The 22142-nt window shown below is 41.7% G+C and overlaps 1 protein-coding gene across 1 annotated transcript; it reads left to right on the forward strand.

Moving 5' to 3' along the window:
- The first annotated feature begins 250 nt into the window (after positions 1 to 250).
- On the forward strand, positions 251 to 21873 carry LOC133009144 (beta-1,4-N-acetylgalactosaminyltransferase 3-like). The gene is made up of 21 exons (XM_061076554.1): positions 251 to 1541; positions 4653 to 4720; positions 4821 to 4892; positions 11963 to 12058; positions 12424 to 12514; positions 12617 to 12717; positions 13344 to 13411; positions 14623 to 14701; positions 14850 to 14916; positions 15135 to 15263; positions 15374 to 15483; positions 16197 to 16291; positions 17388 to 17431; positions 17526 to 17602; positions 17714 to 17898; positions 18269 to 18486; positions 19376 to 19529; positions 19628 to 19700; positions 19799 to 19952; positions 20691 to 20817; positions 21777 to 21873. Exons 1-21 carry the CDS (start codon positions 251 to 253, stop codon positions 21871 to 21873), a joined length of 3396 nt encoding a protein of 1131 aa, XP_060932537.1.
- Positions 21874 to 22142: the final 269 nt, after the last annotated feature.

Below are 22142 nucleotides of genomic sequence, written 5' to 3' on the forward strand. Positions count from 1 at the left end.
AGGACAAAGGCATCCTTCTTGCCATGGGAGAGGTCCAGTTCTGACAGTTCATCTGAGCTCTCCGAGTGCGAGCGAAAAAGTCTAGATCGTTGCCTCGGCTCTGGGATCGGAGAACCCACCACTTCCTCCGTCAGTTCCTGCAAGCAGAGGGAAACAGGATGTCAGCTAACAGACTGTCAGCGTGAGGACCAGGTCACCACAGCAGCCCAGTTCTGCATCTCACATCTGTATAGACTGTGTGTCTATACAGATGTTATCACCTCCCCCCTCCCCCCTCCCCCCTGACTCCCCACTGGCATTAAAGGTCTTTGAAGAGGATGTGTGCCAGCTCTTTCAGGGACAAAAGACAAGGAAAGCATCAGGCCCAGACGGGGTGTCACCCTCCTGTCTGAAAGCCTGTGCAGATCAGCTGGCCCCCAACTTCACACGGATCTTCAACAGATCTCTGGAGCTGTGTGAAGTCCCTTCCTGCTTCAAACGCTCCACCATCATCCCAGTCCCTAAGAAACATTGCATCACTGGACTGAATGACTACAGGCCCGTCGCCCTGATGTCTGTGGTCATGAAATCCTTTGAAAGACTGGTGTTGACTCATCTGAAGGGCATCACAGGCCCCCTGCTGGACCACTTGCAGTTTGCTTACCGGGGCAACAGGTCAGTGGAGGATGCTGTCAAAATGGGGCTGCACTTCATCCTGCAACACCTCGACTCCCCAGGGACCTATGCAAGGATGCTGTTTGTGGACTTCAGCTCGGCGTTTAACACCATCATCCCAGAAGTCCTCCTCACCAAACTCATCCAGCTCACTGTGCCTGTCTCCACCCGTCAGTGGATCAAAAACTTCCTGACAGACAGGAAGCAGCAGGTGAGGCTGGGTAAAACAACATCCAGCACCCGGTCAGTCAGTACTGATGCACCTCAGGGATGCGTGCTCTCCCCACTGCTCTTCTCTCTCTACACAAGCGACTGCACCTCAGGAGAACCATCTGTTAAAATCCTTAAATTTGCAGACGACACTTCAGTCATCGGCCTCATCAGGGATAATGATGAGTCTGCATACAGGCAGGAAGTTGAACAACTGGCCCTGTGGTGCGGTCGAAACAACCTAGAGCTGAACACGCTCAAAACCGTGGAGATGACAGTGGACTTCAGGAGGAGCCCCCCAGCACTGCACCCCATCACCATACTCAACAGTACTGTGTTGGCTGTGGAATCGTTCAGGTTTCTGGGATCCACAATCTCCCGGGACCTCCAGTGGGAACCCAAAATAAATAAAATCATCAAGAAGGCCCAGCAGAGGTTGTACAACCTGCCTCAGGAGCTGCTGATCCTGTTTTATACTGCTGTCATCGAGTCTGTTCTCTGCACATCAATAACTGTCTGGTTTGGATCGGCCACCGAATTGGATAAGAACAGAATCTCACGTACAGTCAGGTCTGCAGGAAAGATCATCGGTGCCAACCTGCCCACCATCCAGGACCTGTACACCTCCAGAGTCAGGAAACGGGCAGGAAAGATCACGGCAGATCCATCTCACCCTGGTCACAACCTATTCCATCTCCTCCCCTCTGGGAGGCGCTACAGATCTCTGTTTACCAAAACCACCAGGTACAAAAACCGTTTCTTCCCACTCGCCGTCTCACTTCTGAATAGCCAACCCATTGTGGCACTGTGCAATAACCCTTGATCTTTATAATAACCACTGTACAGTTACTCCCGAAATTATATTATATATAATATATATTATAATTATATTTGATTATGTTTATTTTATTTCACCCTCACTCTATAACTGTAATACACATACCGTTTAATATTTATCCCTGCACTTCTTTTCTTAGACTTCTTTTTGTGACTGTTTGTATTGTTTTGTTTTGTTTTGTGATGTGTATTCTGTGTAAGCACACTGAGAGCCACTCAGTTTCCATGTTTATGCAAACTAATATGGTCACCAAACCTGATTCTGAAAAAGTCTCTCTCTCTCTCTCTCTCTCCCTCTCTCTCTCTCTCTCTCTCTCTCTCTCTCTCTCTCTCTCTCTCTCTCTCTCTCTCTCTCTCTCAGTGATATTGGTATAATCAAATTGACAACGGACACATCAGGAAACCCAGGCTGTGTAATAAGCCTCAGCATTTGTAGAAGTCTGTGACGACACAAGGTTTAGTCTCAGCTCAAAGTCCAGAGGATGTCGATAGATTCCCCCCTGACGAGGCTGCGTCTCAGAGACAAGTGGCTCATGTTCAGCATGATCTTGCTGCTTGGAACTGTGGCAGTCTACCTTGGGATGATCGGTACTGAGGCATGGAACGACATTTACCTATCTATCTGTAGTGGTCCACAGTGACAGGCTGACAGTTGGATGCCAATCGGGTTCACCACATATATCCAGTATAAACGGGACGGGAGGCAGAAATAGACAATTTATTCAAGTCGGACAAATTATTTAAAAAGACTGATCGAACAGCACAGGATCATGTGCCTGTACTTGATACAAATAACAGATTAAAAAGAGAGAATTTAAAGGCTCCAGACCTAATCATGAAAATAAACAAGGAAATAACTCGCCAATATTCAGGCCATTAAACCAGGATTGCACAGTACCCGTCAACCATATTGCACATCGCCCATATAACAAAGACCAAAATAAGATTAAAAAAAAGACACCAGAAATCAAACAAATTAATCAGAAAGAAACTAAATCCAAAAAAGGCCAAATGATCTAAATGAAACAAACTATATTATCTATATTTGGTTAAGCCTCAATTGTGTTTGTCTTCTCAATGACATGCTTGTCGTGCTCTGGTATACAAACCCTAAGAGTATATTTTTAACGATACCCTATTTGTACTTAATGTTTTTTTTTCATTGGTTGCTTTGCAAATTATCTATATTTGGTTAAGCCTTTAATGTGTTTGTCTTCTCAATGACATCCTTGTCGTGCTCTGTTATACAAACCGTAAGAGTATATTTTTAACAATACCATATTTGTACTTAATGTTGTGGGTGGGCCGCACAAATTTTTCAGTTTTCAGATTGGGCCTCGGCCTTCTTCAGTTTGGGAATGGCTCTAGTATATACAATGTATAGAATTGTGTTTCTATTTTAAGTGTAAGGTATAGGAGCTGCTGTGTGTGCATTGCTGACTGAATGATGATGTCTTCTGCCTCCATTTATGCGTTCGCTACATTATGTTGGATTCATGTTGTAGCAGAGCGGTTTGTTGTCTTATATGTCAGGCCTCAGTCGAGAAAGGACACCAGAGATGGTTATTGAATCGAGACATCACACCCTTTCATTTTCTGTCACACTTCAGAACTTCTTCCTTCACATAAATTACAAAAAATAAAACATTGTCTTATCAACCAAAACTTTGATTACATTTCTAAATTTTCTTAATTTGATTTTTGAATTATCGTAAAATGCTGTCTAAATGGAAGTACCTTATACATACTGTTTTCTTAATCTTGTTAAAATTGGAATGTCGGTGTCCAGTGTCTGATAATCTGATAACACATTGTGTAGTAAGAATTTTATTTAGCTGCTTCAGGAGAGTACCTGTGCCAAACCTGGATTTTGTGTCCAAAAACCGAACAGATAGGCCAAAATGTTGCAATTATACTAAAACCCCCAATTGCATTTTGAAAAATTGGAAATTTAAAAAAACTAAATTATCTTAAAAAATGAATTATCACTGTTGTGGGAGATATTGCAAAGAAGAGGCATCAGGAGAAGGGTATAGATGAGGACCGATGGGAACAAAAGTTCTCCACTCTGAATTTTCTCAACCTCCACAATAGAGTCACTTGGGCTGACAAAATGACTGAGCATCATGGCTCAAGGGCATGCGTGTTCGGAGATCTCCACCGACCACAAGCGTTGCCCATGCGCTTAAAAAAAAAAATTGTTTAAAATAAATAAAACCTTATCATTTGAGACATAAGATGTTTGGTAGAGCAGATAGTTGCAGAGATTCTTTGTAACATGAAAATGTCACTCAATGGCGTTTTCAAAAATGACCTCTGAAAAATTTGCGTAAAAGTGCGTTGTCTGGATCAGATGTGTTCACAACAAAAATAGATTGTCTCGAACATTAAGGCGAGGGGTGGTGCCTAGAGCACGCAGGAGGACATCCCGTACAAATCCGGCTAATAAATGTTTTTGTGTACAGGATTTGAATCTCATTGTTTTTCCAAGATGTCGTTACCACCGAAACCTTCTGAGTGTATGGCTCCTCTTTTCACAAGATATTTGTCTCCTTTTTATTCACTCACACGGTATAAATTTAGCAAATTTTGTGTATATATATATATATATTAATATACAAATAAAGCATCAAATACATTTCTTTGTCATAAGGGTTTAATAACAACAACTTAGGGGTCATTGCCAATTTAAAAAAAACTATATATATATCAGCCGTTAAAATTTTTACTCTCTAATATCAGTATCGGCATTGGCCTCCAAAAATCCATACAGGTGTCCTGTATCAATCATCAAGTTACATTAATGACACATGTGATGGTGGCCAGTCATAGTGTTTGTTACTTGGTTACTAGAGTTTGTCATTCATTCACATACAGCATCAGGATTGCCCATCTGTGTACAGTCGTTGCATATTTGCCTGTCCCCCTTGCATTGCTCTGATTGTTTTCAGTCACTTCCTCAGACCTGAAAACTTACAGTGTCAGCAACATCTGGAGGAAATCCATTTCTGACAACTGGGTAAGGATAAAGAAGCAGTAATAGAAAATATGGTGACAGTAGGGTGTGTGTTTGTGCAGAGGAGCTAAGGAAAAGTGAATTAAATGTGTGGGTTTTGCAGGACCAACCAAACAACTTGGAGGATTCAGCTGCATGGACGACCAGCAATACTCCACAACCCTGGAAAACAAAAGTGTGTGTGCATGTGTGTGTGTACAGCCTACATGTTCTTAAACACTCATCTATTTTGAAGTCACACTAAGCTGTTTGGGTTAATTTGACCCAGTGCACTTTCCTTTATGTTCATGGGTCCGATGCATCCTGGAAAACCCTGACATTTATACATGGCTTGCTTTGCAAATTATCTATATTTGGTTAAGCCTTTAATGTGTTTGTCTTCTCAATGACACCCTTGTCGTGCTCTGTTATACAAACCGTAAGTGTGTATTTTGTGTTATGTGTGTGTGTACAGCCTAAATGTTCTTAAACACTCATCTCTTTTGAAGTCACACTAAGCTGTTTGTGACCCAGTCAATCAATCAATCAATCAATCAAGTTTTATTTGTATAGCCCACATTCACAAATCACAATTCGTCCCATAGGGCTTTAACATGGTGTGACATCCTCTGTCCTTAACCCTCAACAAGAGTAAGGAAAAACTACTAAAAACCCTTTTAACAGGTAAAAATATGTAGAAACCTCAGAGAGAGCCACAGGTGAGGGATCCCTCTCCCAGGACGGACAGAAGTGCAATAGATGTCAAGTGTAAGAAAACATTTTTTAGCAGCATCGATGAGGGTAAACATTTTTCAATACTATATGTGAAGCAGTCCTGCTGCAAGCATAGTCTGTGGTCAGCAGCCAGCAAGATCACGTTCCAGCATCAGGATGAGATCCACTATAGTCCACAGTTATTGTCCACTGCCGCCTGTTAGAATCCATTATCAGCTGCCGCCTCGGTCGTGGTCCACCATCAGCCGATGCCAGCGCGACAAAGGATCCTCCATCACTACGATCAGCAGGCACGACACAGAATCCACCGAACTGGATCCACCATTGCGACCTCTGACGCGCGATCCATAATCATATATATCCAAGGTGCGGCCACAGCTGTGGCCCTGCATCCGCGGGCGCTAAGGCACAGAAACTCCGGGAAAGGGGTCAAGTTAGTAACATGTATTGATGAGATAAGAATTACCTTGATGTGTTAGGGATGGAGAAAAGGAAGGAGAAGCAGGAGAAGCAGGAAAGAGAAGCTCTGTGTGTCTTGTGTCATAAATTCCCTGTGCGTCTTAGCATCATCAGGGGTTTTTGCCTTTTAATCAATTTTGGAACATAGGGCGAGTTACTTTCTGCCGCACTAATTAGCTCTAACTATAAGCTTTATCAAAAAGGAAGGGTTTGAGTCTACTTTTAAACGAACAGAGCGTGTCTGCTTCCCTAACTGAAAGTGAAAGATTATTCCACAGCAGTGGGGCTTGATGGCTAAAAGCTCTGGCTCCTACTCTACTTTTAGAGACTTTAGGGACGACAAGTAAGCCTGAATTCTGGGATCGGAGTGCTCTAGTAGGTTGATATGGTATTAGCATCTCTTTAAGGTAAAAAGGTGCCATATCATTAAGGGCCTTGAAGGTGAGGAGGAGAATTTTAAATTCTATTCTTGATTTATTAGATAATGTTTCTCTAAGGTGTTTAGGGCCGAGTATTATAACCTCAGTTTTATCGGAGTTTAATAAGAGAAAATTGCGGGTCATCCAGGTTTTTATGTCCTTGAGACATGCTCGAAGTTTAGTTAATTGATTACTTTGATCAGGTTTTATTGACAAATATAACTGGGTGTCATCCGCATAACAGTGAAAATTTACCGAGTGTGTCCTGATAATATTTCCTAGTGGAAGCATATATAATGAGAATAAAATTGGGCCGAGCACAGACCCCTGTGGAACACCATGGTTAACTTTGGTGCGCACAGATGACTCATCATTAATTTGTACGAATTGGGAGCGATCAGAAAAATAAGATTTAAACCAGTTTAGGGCCGTTCCTTTAATGTTAATTAACTGTTTTAGTCTCTGCAATAAAATTTGATGGTCAATTGTGTCGAACACTGCACTGAGATCTAACAGAACAAGGACAGACACAAGTCCCTGATCTGAAGCTATTAGAAGGTCATTAGTGACTTTTGCCAGGGCTGTCTCTGTGCTGTGATTGGTTCTAAACCCAGACTGAAAGTCTTCATATATATTATTTTCCTGGAGAAACTCACACAGCTGATTGGCTACAACTTTTTCTAAGATTTTAGACAGGAAGGGGAGATTAGATATTGGCCTGTAATTTGCTAAAACCTCTGGGTCTAGGGTGGGTTTTTTGAGTAGGGGTTTGATTACAGCTATTTTAAAAGACTGTGGTACATAACCTGATGATAATGACAGATTGATTGTGTTAAGAAGCGAACTATCTATAAGGGGCAGAATTTCTTTAAGTAATTTAGTTGGAATCGGATCTAAGATACAGGTTGTTGGTTTAGAACCTGAGATTATTTGGTAAATTGATCACGGGTGATCAGAGAGAAGCTGTCTAAATAATGGGAAGGATTCTCAGCCGTTTCTGAGATCTCTGTTGTTGGGAGGGTATTAGTGCCAATTGAGGGCAGGAGATGGTTGATTTTATTTCTATTAGTTAGAACTTTATCATTAAAAAAGGTCATAAAGATATTGCTATTTAGGGATCGAGGAATACTGGGTTCGGTGGAGGTGTGACTCTCTGTCAGCCTGGCTACAGTGCTGAAGAGAAACCTTGGGTTGTTTTTATTCTCTTCTATTAGTTTTGAATAATAGGCAGCTCTTGCTTTGTGGAGAGCCTTTTTATAGTCTTTAACACTACTCTTCCAGTCTAGGAGATTTTCAACACTGTTGCTGGAGCGCCACTTCCTTTCTAATTTTCTTGATATTTGTTTCAACTCATGTGTCTTGGAATTATACCACGGAGCTAATTGACTATGTTTTACACATTTCTTTTTTAGAGGCGCTATTGAGTCTAATGTTAATCGTAACGAGTCTGCAGAGCTATCTACGAGGTGGTCAATCTCAATAGAGCTCGGGTTTTTAAAGAATTTGTTGTTTATGTCGACGGATAATACGGATTTAAATGTAATCGGAATTATTTCCTTAAATTTAGCTACAGCACTATCAGGTAGACATCTAGAAAATGAGTTTTTTATTAGGGGCATATATTCAGATAATGAAAAATCGAAGGTTATTAAATTATGGTCTGATAGTACTGGATTGCGCGGAAGTACTGTTAAATGTTCAATTTTGACACCGTATGATAATACAAGGTCAAGTGTGTGGTTACAACAATGAGTAGGTTGATGCACACACTGACTAAAACCAATTGAGTCTAGTATTGAAATAAATGCTACGCTCAGGCTATCTTTATTATCGTCAACATGAATATTAAAGTCACCAACAATAATAATTTTATCAGTCTTTAGGACTAGGTTTGATAAAAACTCAGGGAATTCTGTTAGAAATTCAGTATAAGCCCCAGGAGCACGATAAACTACAGCAAATATGATTGGCTGTTGGTGTTTCCTGGATTGACGTGGAAGATTAAGAACAAGACATTCAAATGAGTTGTAGCTGAGTTTAGGTTTAGGATTAATTGATAGACTGGAGTTAAAAATAGCAGCAACTCCACCTCCTCGCCCGAGTTCCCTGGGAACGTGTGAATTTATATGACTGGGGGGAGTAGATTCATTTAGACTGACATATTCATCAGGATGCAGCCACGTCTCAGTAAAGGCCGATTTATAGTCGGCGTTTTACGCACGCGAGAGACGCAACACGCCCCTCGCGTACTTGCGGGGCCCCTCCTGCGGCTTACGTGCGTCAGCCAATTTTTCTAACTATACGACAAAGCGACGCGAGCCTCACGCAGCCTGCAAGGCTTATGATTGGTCTGCTTACTACATCCCGTCCGGAGTCGCATTTCCGGTTTCATGCCCGGAAACTGCGGAAACCACGGAAGATTTAGAAGAACGAATATGGACCAAAATAGAAGAGCACTTGGCAGAAAAGATCCGAAACTATGACCACTAGTATAACCCGTCACTGACCGGCGGATTTGTCCGCCAGAAAAAGGCTCTGAGGAGCCGCCGTGGCGATGTAAATAAACGTGTGCCACACACGAAGAAGAGCCGACTTCAACAAAAAACATTACTCCGGCTAGTGGTCTGGCGGGGAATTGCGTTGCAACACGCGCAACTGTGGGGGAACTATAAACCAAAACGAGTCCGTAGAAGCTGCGTGCGTGCGTGCGTGCGTAAAAAACGACTATAAATCGGCCTTTAGGGACAATACATCTATATTGTAGTCTGAGACTAGTTCATTAACTAAAAAAGCCTTTGAGGACAGTGATCTAATGTTTAAAAGACCACATTTGAAAGTCTTAGTTTCCTGTGTTGTTCCAGAGGTTGTGTTAAGTTGTATAAGATTATTGTGAGTTCTCGCTCTGTTATTGTTTAATTTAAATAATTGAATCGGACGGTAGACAGAGACAGTCTCTATGCGGTTGGGTGACTGCTCCAGAGGGAGCGCAGAGAAGTGTTTAACACTGCAGCTCTGCTTCCTGGTCCCAACTCTGGGTTGTCATCTAATAGACTGGGTAATATTCCTAGATAAGAGAGCTGCTCCAACCCCAAATGGGATGAACGCCGTCTCTCCTAACAAGACCAGGTTTACTCCAAAAAGTTTGCCAATTATCTATAAAGCCCACACCATTTACAGGACACCACCTCGACAGCCAGCGGTTAAAAGACAACATGCGACTAAACATGTCATCACCTGTTGTGTTAGGGAGAGGGCCAGAGAAAATTACTGTGTCCGACATCGTTTTTGCAAAAGCACACACCGACTCAACATTAACTTTAGTGACCTCCGACATACGAAGCCGGGAGTCGTTGCTGCCGACGTGAATTACGATTTTACTGTATTTACGATTAGTTTTAGCCAGCAGCTTCAATTTGGATTCAATGTCGCCGGCTCTGGCCCCCGGGATACAATTGACTATGGTCGCTGGTGTTGCTAACCTCACGTTTCTCAGAACCGAGTCGCCAATAACCAGAGTTTGTTTCTCAGCGGGTGCGTCGCTGAGTGGAGAAAATATATTTGAAACGTGAGCTGGTGGGTCTTTAATCGTGGGCTTTCTAAGGGTAGCACTATGCCTCCTCCGGACCGTCACCCAGCCACCCTGGGCTCCCGGTTGCACGGGGCAAGTTGAGGGACTGCTAGCTGAAGGTAACTTACGTGCTGAGCTACGGGTTAAGCTACGTGGCTTCGCTGCGGCTAGCACGGGCCGGCTAACTACAGCTAACGGGGGTTCTAAGTTGCGGAGCCGAGCTTCTAAGTCGCTAAGCCTCGCCTCCATCGCTGCCAACATACTACATTTATTACATTTACCACTATTGTTAATGGAGGCGGAGGAGTAAGTAAACATGAGACACTCGGAGCAAGAGAGAGCAGTGGAGCGAGAGGCAGAGAGAGAACACATCGCTGCTAAAACTACGAGGTTGAGATTTAAACAGAACACAGAATCACAGAGCACCAGAGTGTAGGGGCTGGTATGTGAGGGTGTTTAACTATATACCGTGAGGGTGTTTAACTATATACCGGTGATTTTAGCCGTAGTAGAACAGAAAGACAGTTGTGTTTAGCGGAGGAGCTAATTCAGATAGCGACTACACCACCTGTGGCAATAACAGGAAGTGACGCAGCACGCTTACCGTAATGACGTCAGATCATCAACTCTCACCGTCCCACCTCCTTGTGCACTTTCCTTTATGTTCATGGGTCCCATACATCCTGGAAAACCCTGACATTTATACATGGCTGCTGATCTATATCACAATGGAAAATTACCAATACTTCTTATTATCTTATAATCATCTTGTTTTGATGACCCCTCAAAACAGTTTTTCCACTCACCCATTTATACAAACATTCATACAGTGCCTTTATCTGCAGCACTTTCTTTTTCACACATTACTCTCACATTGCTGGCACAGCCGCAATTTGGGGTTCAATATCTTGCCAATGACAATTTGGCATGTTGAACAGTGGAGACTGGTATCAAACCGCCCACCCTCTGGTTAGTAGAAGACCCGTCCCATGAATTCTCATAAAATTTTCAAAATGTTTGCTCTGTTACAAATGTCAGTGGTGTATATGACACAGAAGGCTTGGTTGCATTGAAATTGAAGGCATCATCACCTGTTGTAGGTGTAGTAATATTCCTATAATATTTAAGATTAAGTTACCCTAAACATCTAAGTTCTACCGCATGTAATTACATCATGATTTTGGAAATAATTCAAGTCATAATTCATTGAAAAAAGACAATTAAAATAAACACTGTTATATGCTCAGTGTCTGGAAGACTTCATATTATTTTGGACTTTTACACAGTGACAGCAAAATATTAGAGATCGGCTTTTCAGGAAAACTAAGTGTAAGTAGGCATCTTATTTGTATGAGATCGGTTAATGGGTGTTGCTTCTCTACTACTAGTGTATATAACCTAGTATGAAAACATATACAATGTTTTTTCAATGCACCAAAACAACAAGGAAGTATTAGCACCCCAGTAAAATCCAAATTGATAAGAGAAAGTGATAAAGCGCTTTCCCAAATGGGTCATCAGCGAAAGAAAACTCAAAGAGAGGAGCTGAGAACAGAGAGACAGGGACAGTCAGACAGAGGCATAGGCTCTAAGGTAAGTTTCTTGGCTTTTGTCTCCACTATGATGCAAAGGCCCTCTCGTAAAAAGATAATAGTTATGGAAATTGAAAACAGGTTATTTCTCTTCTAGGAGAGAGATGTTCACTGAATTCGTCTTTTGAATTAAATGAGCTACACAGACATCAGAAACCTCCATTATGCTGTGGAGGAAGTAGAAACATATACCGACTATTCAAACCATAACAAGTTCATGACCAGATAATCAGGTTTAAGGTTAAGGGTAAGGACAGAAGTGCTGGTAAGGGTAAGGGTAAGGACAGAAGTGCTGGTTTCAACTGTCAAGCAGGTCCCTAAAGTCCTTACAGGACCTTCTTGACAGTTGAAACCAGCACTTCTCTCACTTTATCACCAGGTGGTATCTAAGGGAGTTGATTTTAGATTTTACACACTGAGGCCAGATAGTTATCTTATCCAGGTACACTCATCCCAGTGTTAACAACTTCCTCTCTCTCCTCTCTTCCTGCAGTATAAGGGACGGGCCAATCTGCACACGTTTGAGGACTGGTGCGGCAAATCTATAGCTGAGCTCCGCAAGAACCCGCACTACCCGCTGTATCCTCACGTGAGTCGGAGCCTGACCTTAGGACCCCACACTGCATTAAATATGTTCAGTTAATCATTTCCTCAGCCAGGGAGGGTGGGTCTGTGCCCATGTCCATTGGTTTGTTTGTTCTTCAGCAGGATTATGCTGAAATATCTCAGCAATAATCAGATGGATCACTATGAAATGTCATTAATTCATGATCCCCAGAGCATAAATCCTGACCTAAGTGATTCTCTTTTCTTCTTCAGTGTCACAGTGAGGTGTTTTTACACAGAGGTGCATTCTACATCCACATGTTAGACCCTCACGTCCTTGGACTGAAGATGTTGTCCCCCCTTGAGTAAACATGGTGGCTGATTCTATGTGTTTCCTCACTCTTTCAGTCCAGAAGTACAGTACTGAAGCTGGCCGTCATTCCTAAGTGGACTAACTATGGACTCAGGATATTTGGCTATCTGCATCCATATACTGACGGTACCTCACTAGTCCCGTATTGTTACCATGCTTACACTTCATACATCTCCTATGATATCTCTGTCTGAATCCTTATAACCCCTTGTTTCCTTTGTCTCTCAGGAGAGTTTGTTTTTGCTTTGAGCTCTCAAGACAACTCTGAGTTGTGGCTAAGCACAGACGACTCCCCCCTCAATTTGGAGCTACTGGGATGGGTTGGAAAGGTATTCATCTCAGTCATCTTCTTAAGCAGCAGAGGAACATTTCCACATTTGTGTCACTGACATTTACATGGACATAATAATTCTGACTATTGATCTTATTCTGAATTGGACTTTATTTTTAACTTTTTAACGAACGTCCTGGGGTCGAGTGTGAACTATAGTATGATGTAATGTGGATTGAACATGTAATGAATATTAATGATGAATATTCTATGAGCAACTCATGTGAAAATCACATATTCTCATGTGAAAATCACAAGAGTTGCTCATAGAATATTCATCATTAATATTCATTACATGTTCAATCCAAATTACATCATACTATAGTTCACACTCGACCCCAGGTCGTTCGTCAACAAGCAGTTGGTAACCGCTTGATGCTGATTTGAACACATGCACATGTCTACATAATGTGACTAAGGACAGAATACTCCACATTCCTTAATTTGATTTGTGCTTATTTCAAGTTTGACCAGATTCAAGATGATCGGAAGCTGCTGTTTACATGGCAGTGCCTTAGTTTATTGTCTCAATTGGGTTGTTATGATAATGTGTGTACATGTAAATGTGTATTAATATTTGCTTTCTTAATAATTGATTTATAATTGATTGCTTCCTTTTATTAGACTGGCACAGAGTGGACCGCCCCTGGCGAGTTTGAGAAATATGTTAGTCAGATATCCAGACCAGTGAGGTGAGTTTAATGTGTGTGTCTATGTGGGGAAAATAAATTTCCTTACGTTTTATTACTCAATTTCCACTAAATATCTCATACGAACATAGTCAAACCAGTGATAAAAGCACATGAAAACAACACAGGTTGAAATATCTAAATAAAAGTTGCTATATCCTCAAAAGTAAGCTGGATTTCTTGTAACAAATAAGGTTAAAAAGAAGAGAAATATTTTATACGGCAGGATCTGCTTACTCATCACAGGCAAAAATGAAATAGGGACTTGCATATTGTCACTTGTAGGATTCATCTTGATCCATACAGGGGTACTAACGCAGAGCTTTTCCAGCTTCTGCTTCACCAACATTGACCATTCATTCTTCAAACTGTCTCTTACAAATCCCGTGTTAGACTTTTGATACCTTATCTAAGCTCATTAGCACCTGGCGGTTGGGACAAAAGTATTAAAGCGATATCCGGGTTCAGTCAGGGACAGAAAATTAGGGACCATACTGCCCTCTGCCACGTTTCTATGGAACTGCTTCACCTGCAGGAGTGCAACATTACCAAAACTCATGTCTCAACATAAGCGCATCAGTCTCATAACCTGTAAGATATCATTACCTAGTTCTATGTAAATATGCATATGTCCCTCTGGGAATCCAACCCAGAAATGCTAATATGGTACAAACTCTATGTAGTTGCTGGAAAGAATGAAGACGACTGTTTGTGGTGAGGGTGTGAATTACACACTGTGTCTTTGTAGGCTTTACAATCTAGATCAGTTTCAGTTGATACCAATACTATCAGCAATGAAGATCAACATTGACCCAAGGTACTGTACATGCCTGGTGGCATTGTCTGAAGTGGGAATTTGGATTTACAAATTGTGTTACTGTTTCTTCAACGTGTGTATTTCAAAATGCTCAAGGATAAAAGAAATGGGAAGTGATCATTCATTTAGTTTTTCCCTCTATAACGTTGTTACACCCTTAAACAAATAAAGGGAAAGAACAATAACACACAAGAAACTCATACTAAAAAAATTAACAAAACCCATAAAAATCGTATTCAACAATATATCTGACAAGATATGTGCTGCACACTCAATGAAAAGCAGCCAAGCCAGTCAGCTACCGACACAGAACCTGTGGACTACTCGAAGCTGTTTAGCTTTGGTGTCTAATATGTTTATGTTGTAGTTCTGAATACGAACTGTTACTGTCTGACAGGCTTTCTGCAGAGAGGAAGTACTTTTTTGAACTTCTCCACCAGCCGGACCATGAAGGGACAGACCATGTGGAGGTGGCTGTAAGTAGCTCGTCCCAGCGCTTTTAGACTTTAAATCAAAATGTCACTTCTCTTTTTTCTCGTGTCATTTGCAGCTGTCACATTTTGTGTAATCTGAGCTTTTAAACAGAGAAGAGACATGTAATTCCTTGTGTCTGTTTTCACACAGTGGCAGCTCCAGGGTGAAGGCTCCAGATTCACGGTTATTGAATCCAAGCACATCTCTCTCTATGTTGGTAAAGACACGCAGCAGCCCAGACATCATTCCATCTGACACTGAAATGGCAGAGACACTTCAGAGTGAATACGACAACAAAGTGTCTCGCAGTCCAAAACTACTACCTTTATTATTTCTGCTCAGATGCTGACACTGTGTATCAAGTCAGTGGTTTTGTGGCACATTGGAATGTGAAGCACTTCTCTGATTTTATTGTCCTGTGGCTTGATCCCACAGATGAGTCTGCTATGGTAGCGGGTGATGTTGAACACATACCCCAGACGGCTGCAAGCCACTCCAACACGAAACAAAGCAGCTCTACAGTTGACATGCTGAGGGAAGACCCACGAGACGTTCTCTTCCATGGTGAGAGACATTTCTGTGTCTCGTTCGGTTTCACGTCAGGATGCAAGTGATTTCCTCCAATTGAAGCACAAAGTAATCTCTGCTCTAATTTCTGTTGTGTTGGTTTGAAGTGCCTCTGATAAACAGCAAGTTCCTACAAGATGTTTTGCCCGACTGCGAGTACAAACCCAGCTACACATACAAAGATTCTCATCTGGGCCGCTATCAAGGACTAAATTATGTAAGTATTTGTACGTGTTTGGGTTTCTGATGGATTGACATCCTGCTCATACTGTTCTTCAGAATGCAGTTTTGAAAGTGGACAACCATGGTCTCTACAAATGTCACAGGGTAGCACTGAGGACACAATAATTTTGCTTCCGCACTGGTGACAGCCAGTGGCCAGAGGCATCATGTTTTCAGGTTTTACATCCGTGGGAATATTCAAATTTGTAATTCACTCATTATCTTCTCAGCCCTATGCCGATGGAGGGGTGGGCGAGGGGTTTGAGTTGCAGTGGTGAACACTAGCAGCCAGGTAGCAGCCGAATCCAATACAACTGAAAATATTAGTGAGCTATCTTGCTAATGCTAAACTCCGCTAGCTCAGCCACTTCTGGTAGACCTTTAGGCTGCTACACTGTTTACCCCTGAAACTCCTGCAGTGTTTTGTGGACTCCAACACTTCACTCACCCCTCCATCGGCATGGGGGTGAGTAGATAATGAGCAAATTATATTTTTGGGTGAACAATTCCTTTAAAATTAACTGATCAGATTTCAGTGTTCAAAGGTCATGGTATTTAATTATTTCAATATGAACACGTGCTGCGTTCTGTGATCTGTTCTTTGAGGACGTGGCTTCATAAGCTTCATCAAAGAAGACCTCTTGATTCATCTCCTCTCAATAAGCTCTCTGGTCTTTAACAGCACCTCATTTCATTTCATCTCACCAGGTCAAATCGTCCTTCATCTACCCTAATGACCATACCCGACTCACACAAATGGAGTCCGAGAAAAGCTGCTTCTACCAAGCCAACATCTTGGAAAAGTGAGATCTCCGGGGATAAACGTGACAATTAAATTATAGATGTGTTGTGATTGCTCACAACACTTTATTGACAACTCCGAACATGTTGTGAACAGGTTACCCTCTAAAGGTGTGATAATATTCAACTACAGTCTTTTAGATCATCCTTTATAAAGCTTGTCCAGGCATGGGCCTCCAGTCCTACGCAGTAAGCTGCACAGGAAAAAAGGCGCTTACACAAAGTCCGTACATAGCTTATATATTGATATACTGGGCTTGACAGAGGTTCTTGTACGCGCGGCAGTGCCTCGTTGGCTGGTTCACAAGGCAGTCCTGGCGTCTCGGGTTGATGATGCTGAAAACCGCCTGTATGATTAACACCTGCCAAGAGAGGGACCGTTGAGATAACACTAAAACTGTTTCCCTCAATTTGAATGATGTACATCTTCTCGACTCAGGCACAAGGTGAGACACAGAGCAAAACCACAAGTGTAACGAGCATAGCAACAAACTGGTAACCATGCACATGAGAGAGGACGTCCCAGAACCAACACAATGAAGCGATTCATGAAAAGAAGATATGAAAGCCTGCTCCAAGTCCAATCTGTCCGCTGTGGCAGACTCCCTTTTTGAGAAGGAGTCAAAGGCAGGAGTTGAGAAGAAGAACCACATGTCGTACTGTGTGTGTGTGTGTGTGTGTGTGTGTGTGTGTGTGTGTGTGTGTGTGTGTGTGTGTGTGTGAGGGAGGGCCATGGTCCCCTCATTATCCTTGTGTGTGTGTGTGAGGTGCATGCTGAAGTTGAGAAGCAGAAGAAGAATGTATGTGCGTTTACGCTCAAAGGACATTATGTGTATCTGACTATACGTTAAAGTGTGTGTATGTGTGTGAACAGTTGTGTATTGTCAATATTATACATATAATAAACATCACTGTGACTAGATCTAGCTCAAACGATAGAAACATCTTTGAGAAAAATGTATTTGATGTAAACCCTGACTTTGGTTCATGTCCTATCCAACAACATGGATGACGTCTATTTTTAAGTGTCTCATCTGAAAACACAATGCAAATTAACAAATTCTCATTTGATGCATAATCTTGTCTCCTTATCTTCAGCTCCTACATGAATCTAGACAGTCCTGACCTGCACACAGACAGAAGTATTTTCTCATTTTTTCTTATTTAGAAAATAGTTACTTGTGTTGTCTGACCAATTTACTCTAATTTTCTGTTTTTGCCTCTGGTAAATGCTAGATCAGAGCCTGATGGGGGAGAAATCGGGAGACTACTATGAAACAGATGATGAGACTTTTGCTGAGAAATTCCGGCAGGTACTCCGGTCCTTACCCTTGCATGAAGACGACACAAAGCCTCATCCTCAGAAGACCCAAATTGTGAGTGAGGAGCAGAGGATTGTAAAAAGATCACTAAAGCTCCTGCAGGTAAAGAATGATGTCAACCAGCACTGGAGGCAGACCTTCCAGATCAACAACGTGGACTATCGGGCACATAATTCAGATGCAATGGAAATGAGTTGCAATATTGCTGGCAGTCTGCTTATCAACTCCAATGATGTTCTGCCAGTGGTCAAGGATTTCATGGACAAACTCAACAAAGAACATGAAGGGTAAGTGTATTTGTGTCTGCGCCAGCACATCGCCTGGGTAGAACAAAAATTGGTTTCATTTCAATGGGAGTTTTTTTGCCTCCACACTGGTGACAGCCAATGGCCAAACGCATCATGTTTTCAGGTTGTCCGTTTGTACATAACTGCGTTATATAAATTGATAAGTGCTATATCTATCTTAAAGGGCCGTATTGTGTAAAATAAATTTGCTGGGCTTTTACTATCCGTAATTACTTGAAGGGGGCCCAGAAAGGTGTGAAATATGTGTAGAGCTGCAGCGATCAGTCACCTAATTGAACAGTTCACTGATATAAAGTAAATGAGAAACTATTTTGCAGGCACTTCACTGTGTCTCTCTCTGCCCCTGCAGGCAGTTCACGTTGGTGCAAGTTGTTAACGTGGTGAAGCGTGTGGACCATGCCAAAGGAATCCGCTACCTCCTGGAGCTGCTGCTGAAGGACATGAAGGGCCAAATGCTGCGTCTGTCACAATACGTCTACGCTATGACTAGCCAACCTGAGCCGGTGCTGTGTAACCCAGTGGCCTTCAGCTGGAATCCTCTTGCCACCGTCCACATCATAGTTCCAGGTACTGTACATCCCTCTTTGACCAGGCTCATTTCCAGTGGTGGAGATTGCACATCGACTCCAGTGCCTTACATCGATACAATTTTGAGGCACTTTACTTGAGTATTTTCATTTTCCTTCCACTCATCTCCACTACACAGGGAAGCGATGCACTTTATAGTCCATCACATTTATTTGACAGCTTTAGTTATGAGTTATTTTTAAGATGATTTTACACAAGGTTTTATATTTCTAAATTGTATTTAGAAAAGTGTTAACACACAGATTTTATGCTCCTAAACGTTAATTATTGACACAAGTATGTGATTCTACATTTTGTCTATCAGATGTAATTCTTAATATTTCTTCAAGAAAATATCAGCACCAAAACGGAAAAACCTCGCGCCTGTGTACTAAGGTAATCTCCTGCTGTCCAGAAATGAGGCAATAATATCCAAAATACAAGCGCCACCATCTTGTGCCCATGACGTCTGTAGTAGCAATCTGGAGATGGAACTAGGGTACCGAGGTCCTGCAGATACACATGCTTGACCAAGTGCAACTCGGTCTCAGCTGTCAATCATGATGTTTCACTCTGTTTTCATCAACATGAATGTGATGACAACTATCTAAAATGTCAGAAATCAACAGTGACATTGTTTTTTCAGTTGACAGGTTCTTTGACATCTCCATCTTCATCTCCATCTCCATTCCCGGAGATGGAGCACACTGGGTGTAATATGGGGATATTTGCACTAATCTAAAATTGCTATTTGTTGTCCTACTCCGTCATGTTGAGACTTGAGGGTTGGTGTTATCAACGCTGACACACATGTACCCTCTAACAAAAAGTGAGCTGACAGCTCTGATATTTAAAGTTGTGTGTCTATCTGCCTGTTTACGTCTCTCAGTGAAAAACCAGGCTCGGTGGGTGCACAAGCTGATTACTGAAATGGAGAAAGTGTTCAGAGAATCTGGAGACACCAACTTCAACCTCATTGTCACTGACTACGACAGCTCTGACATGGACGTGGAGAAGGCTCTAAAGAAGTCGTCACTCCACAGGTTTTGCATTTGTTTTCATTTTAAACTGAATATAAACCTATGGCTAAGTATGCTACACATGATGTATGTGCTATAACAGTGTGTGTGGAATGTATCAGGTACCAGTATCTGAAGCTGAGAGGAAACTTCCAGCGCTCTGCTGGTCTGCAAGCAGGAATTGACCTTATAAAAGTAACTGATGCAACAACTCTCAGCAGTAAAATAATTACGATTAATTCACTTGAATAGAATCAAAATAAAATATCTACAACTATCTCATCGTCCCTCAGGATCAACACAGCATAGTGTTTCTTTGTGACCTCCACCTCCAATTCCCTACCTCCATAATCGACAGCATCAGGAAACACTCTGTGGAGGGACACATGGCCTTTGCTCCCATAGTCTTGAGACTGGACTGTGGGTCATCACCACTGGAGGCCAGAGGTAGATACACACATTTTTAGTTTAATTTTAAAGTGACCGTTACTCTATTGAGGGATGCACAAAAAAAAAAATGCACGTTAATAAAAGGAAGCCAATTTATTTGATATTAAAAGTTATCATCATCATATGTCTTTTAATACAGTTAAGCAGGAGTCTCTCTCTCTCTCTCTCTCTCTTTCTAGTTTTCGTGGAATCCAGCTAAATAACAGACAGAACACACTGATTTGGATTAACCATTTAAACTGCGATTCCAAGAATTGTTTCGGCATTTGCCCCCCTACTTTTGTTTCTTTATGTTACCACTGAGCCGTTCAGGAGGTCTACTCTACCACTGCTCGTAGTACTTTATGTGACTCCATAGGGGAGATGAGAAACCGTAAAACCTCTAAGCTCACATCATTGACAGCAGACACAAAAATATAATGTAGGTGTTTAGTTTGTCCAGTCTGGGCTACTACAAGAAACATGGCAGCCTCCATAGAGAGGACCCCACCTGATGTAAATATAAACTATTTCATTATAAAGGTCCCATTCCAGGGTAAAGAACAACATTTGTTATAAGTGAGATAAACACACTCGTGAAAAAATGACTAGGATTATTTTATATTAAATTTCTATCAATAGATCCTTTTCCCTTAAATCTTACACACTGGACCTTGAAGTGAATATGATGCATTTTAAAGATTAAGTGTGGATGTAGTAAATGTTACATTTTGAATGTAAATGTGTGGATTGCAGGTTTCTGGGAGGTGCAAGGCTTCGGCCTGCTTGGAATCTATAAGTCTGATCTGGATGCAGTGGGAGGAATGAACACCAGAGAATTTACAGACCGCTGGGGAGGGGAAGACTGGGAGCTACTCGATAGGTCGGTTTACTCACTCAATGTAAATTGACAGATATTCTTTTTGTTTGTTGCTTTTATCTTCAATTTTTAATCCCATATCAGCCATGTTTATCTTCCCTGTAACTTTATAGAGAAATCAACCGTTAGACTTTCCATCGTTGTTGTGAAAACATCTGCAGCGATGCCCCTTACATTTGAGGTCCCTGCTGAGGTTTTGTCTCATAAACAGCAAATTACTCAGTTGCAAATCTATTAGGTACACTTTGCTAAATCTAATGTAACAGTCCTGCAATAAATCCTATAGCTAAAATGCAATACAGCTCAATAGTACCACCAACTGCATGTACTTTCACCCATCTCAGTCACAAGGCACAACACACGACCTGTGCAGCACTGTAAGTCGGACAGCCACAGTTAGCGACTGAACATGGTGAGGCAGGTCAACACCAATCTGGAGATGGTATGAGATAAAAAATAAAAACTTGATGCCAAATTAATATTTATTTAGTTTAATAATTGCAGGATGTGTAAATAAGTTTGACATTTGAGATCTATTATTTCACTTAATATTATATTGGTAACCACAGCCCTAAAGATGGTCGTCCTCCAACCAGAGGGTCGGCGGTTCGATTCTCAGTCCTCAGCCAAATGACGTGTAATGTAATGTATTATGCCAAACTAATAACATGGGCACACATGGCTGCCTCTACAAAATAAACATATCACATGTGATGATCAGTATCAGGAGATTGTGCAGAAATCGATCTGTTCAGTTGGAGAAACCACAGAGATCGAACACTGGCAGCTTATTCTCCAAATGCAAAAGAAATATCTTCGTCTGATTTATTTTGATTTTCTTCTCGACATTTTGACTTTATTGTCAGAACGCAAATTGACAGCAATCTTCCTCCCCTCATGTTTTTTCTTATGCTTGAACCTAATACCAAACCCAAATACTGTACCTCTGTTCTCTGCTCTAGGATCATTAAGTCAAAACTGGAAGTGGATAGGATCTACTTGAGGAACTTCTTCCACTACTTTCACTCCAAACGTGGCATGTGGAGCGAGCAGCTTTAGAGCAAAAAATGACCTCACCATCTATGCAGCACAATGACATTACCACCGGCTCAACCAGAGCAACGAGAGTGACTAAAGGACAGATACCGTTACTGCTACTACTAACTGACAGGGATTTACATGTAGATGATGAAATTAGGCCTGAATACTGTCAAGAAGAACAATAAGAAGATTCTACTGTGACAAACCAGAGTATATTTACCTGAAAGTACTACTGACTACTGATGCTAATGAGTGCCACTGACTATTTGATATTGTATATATCTTCC

The sequence above is a fragment of the Limanda limanda genome, chromosome 8 (assembly GCF_963576545.1).
Source record: "Limanda limanda chromosome 8, fLimLim1.1, whole genome shotgun sequence".
Lineage (NCBI taxonomy): Eukaryota > Metazoa > Chordata > Actinopteri > Pleuronectiformes > Pleuronectidae > Limanda > Limanda limanda.

Excerpts from the sequence above, each read along its gene's own strand:
- LOC133009144 (XM_061076554.1), top strand. The coding sequence starts at position 251 with ATGTTATCACCTCCCCCCTCCCCCCTCCCCCCTGACTCCCCACTGGCA. Across the intron at positions 17,899-18,268 it reads CTCAACAAAGAACATGAAGG|GCAGTTCACGTTGGTGCAAG; the intron begins GTAAGTGTATTT and ends CTGCCCCTGCAG. Across the intron at positions 20,818-21,776 it reads GACTGGGAGCTACTCGATAG|GATCATTAAGTCAAAACTGG; the intron begins GTCGGTTTACTC and ends TCTCTGCTCTAG.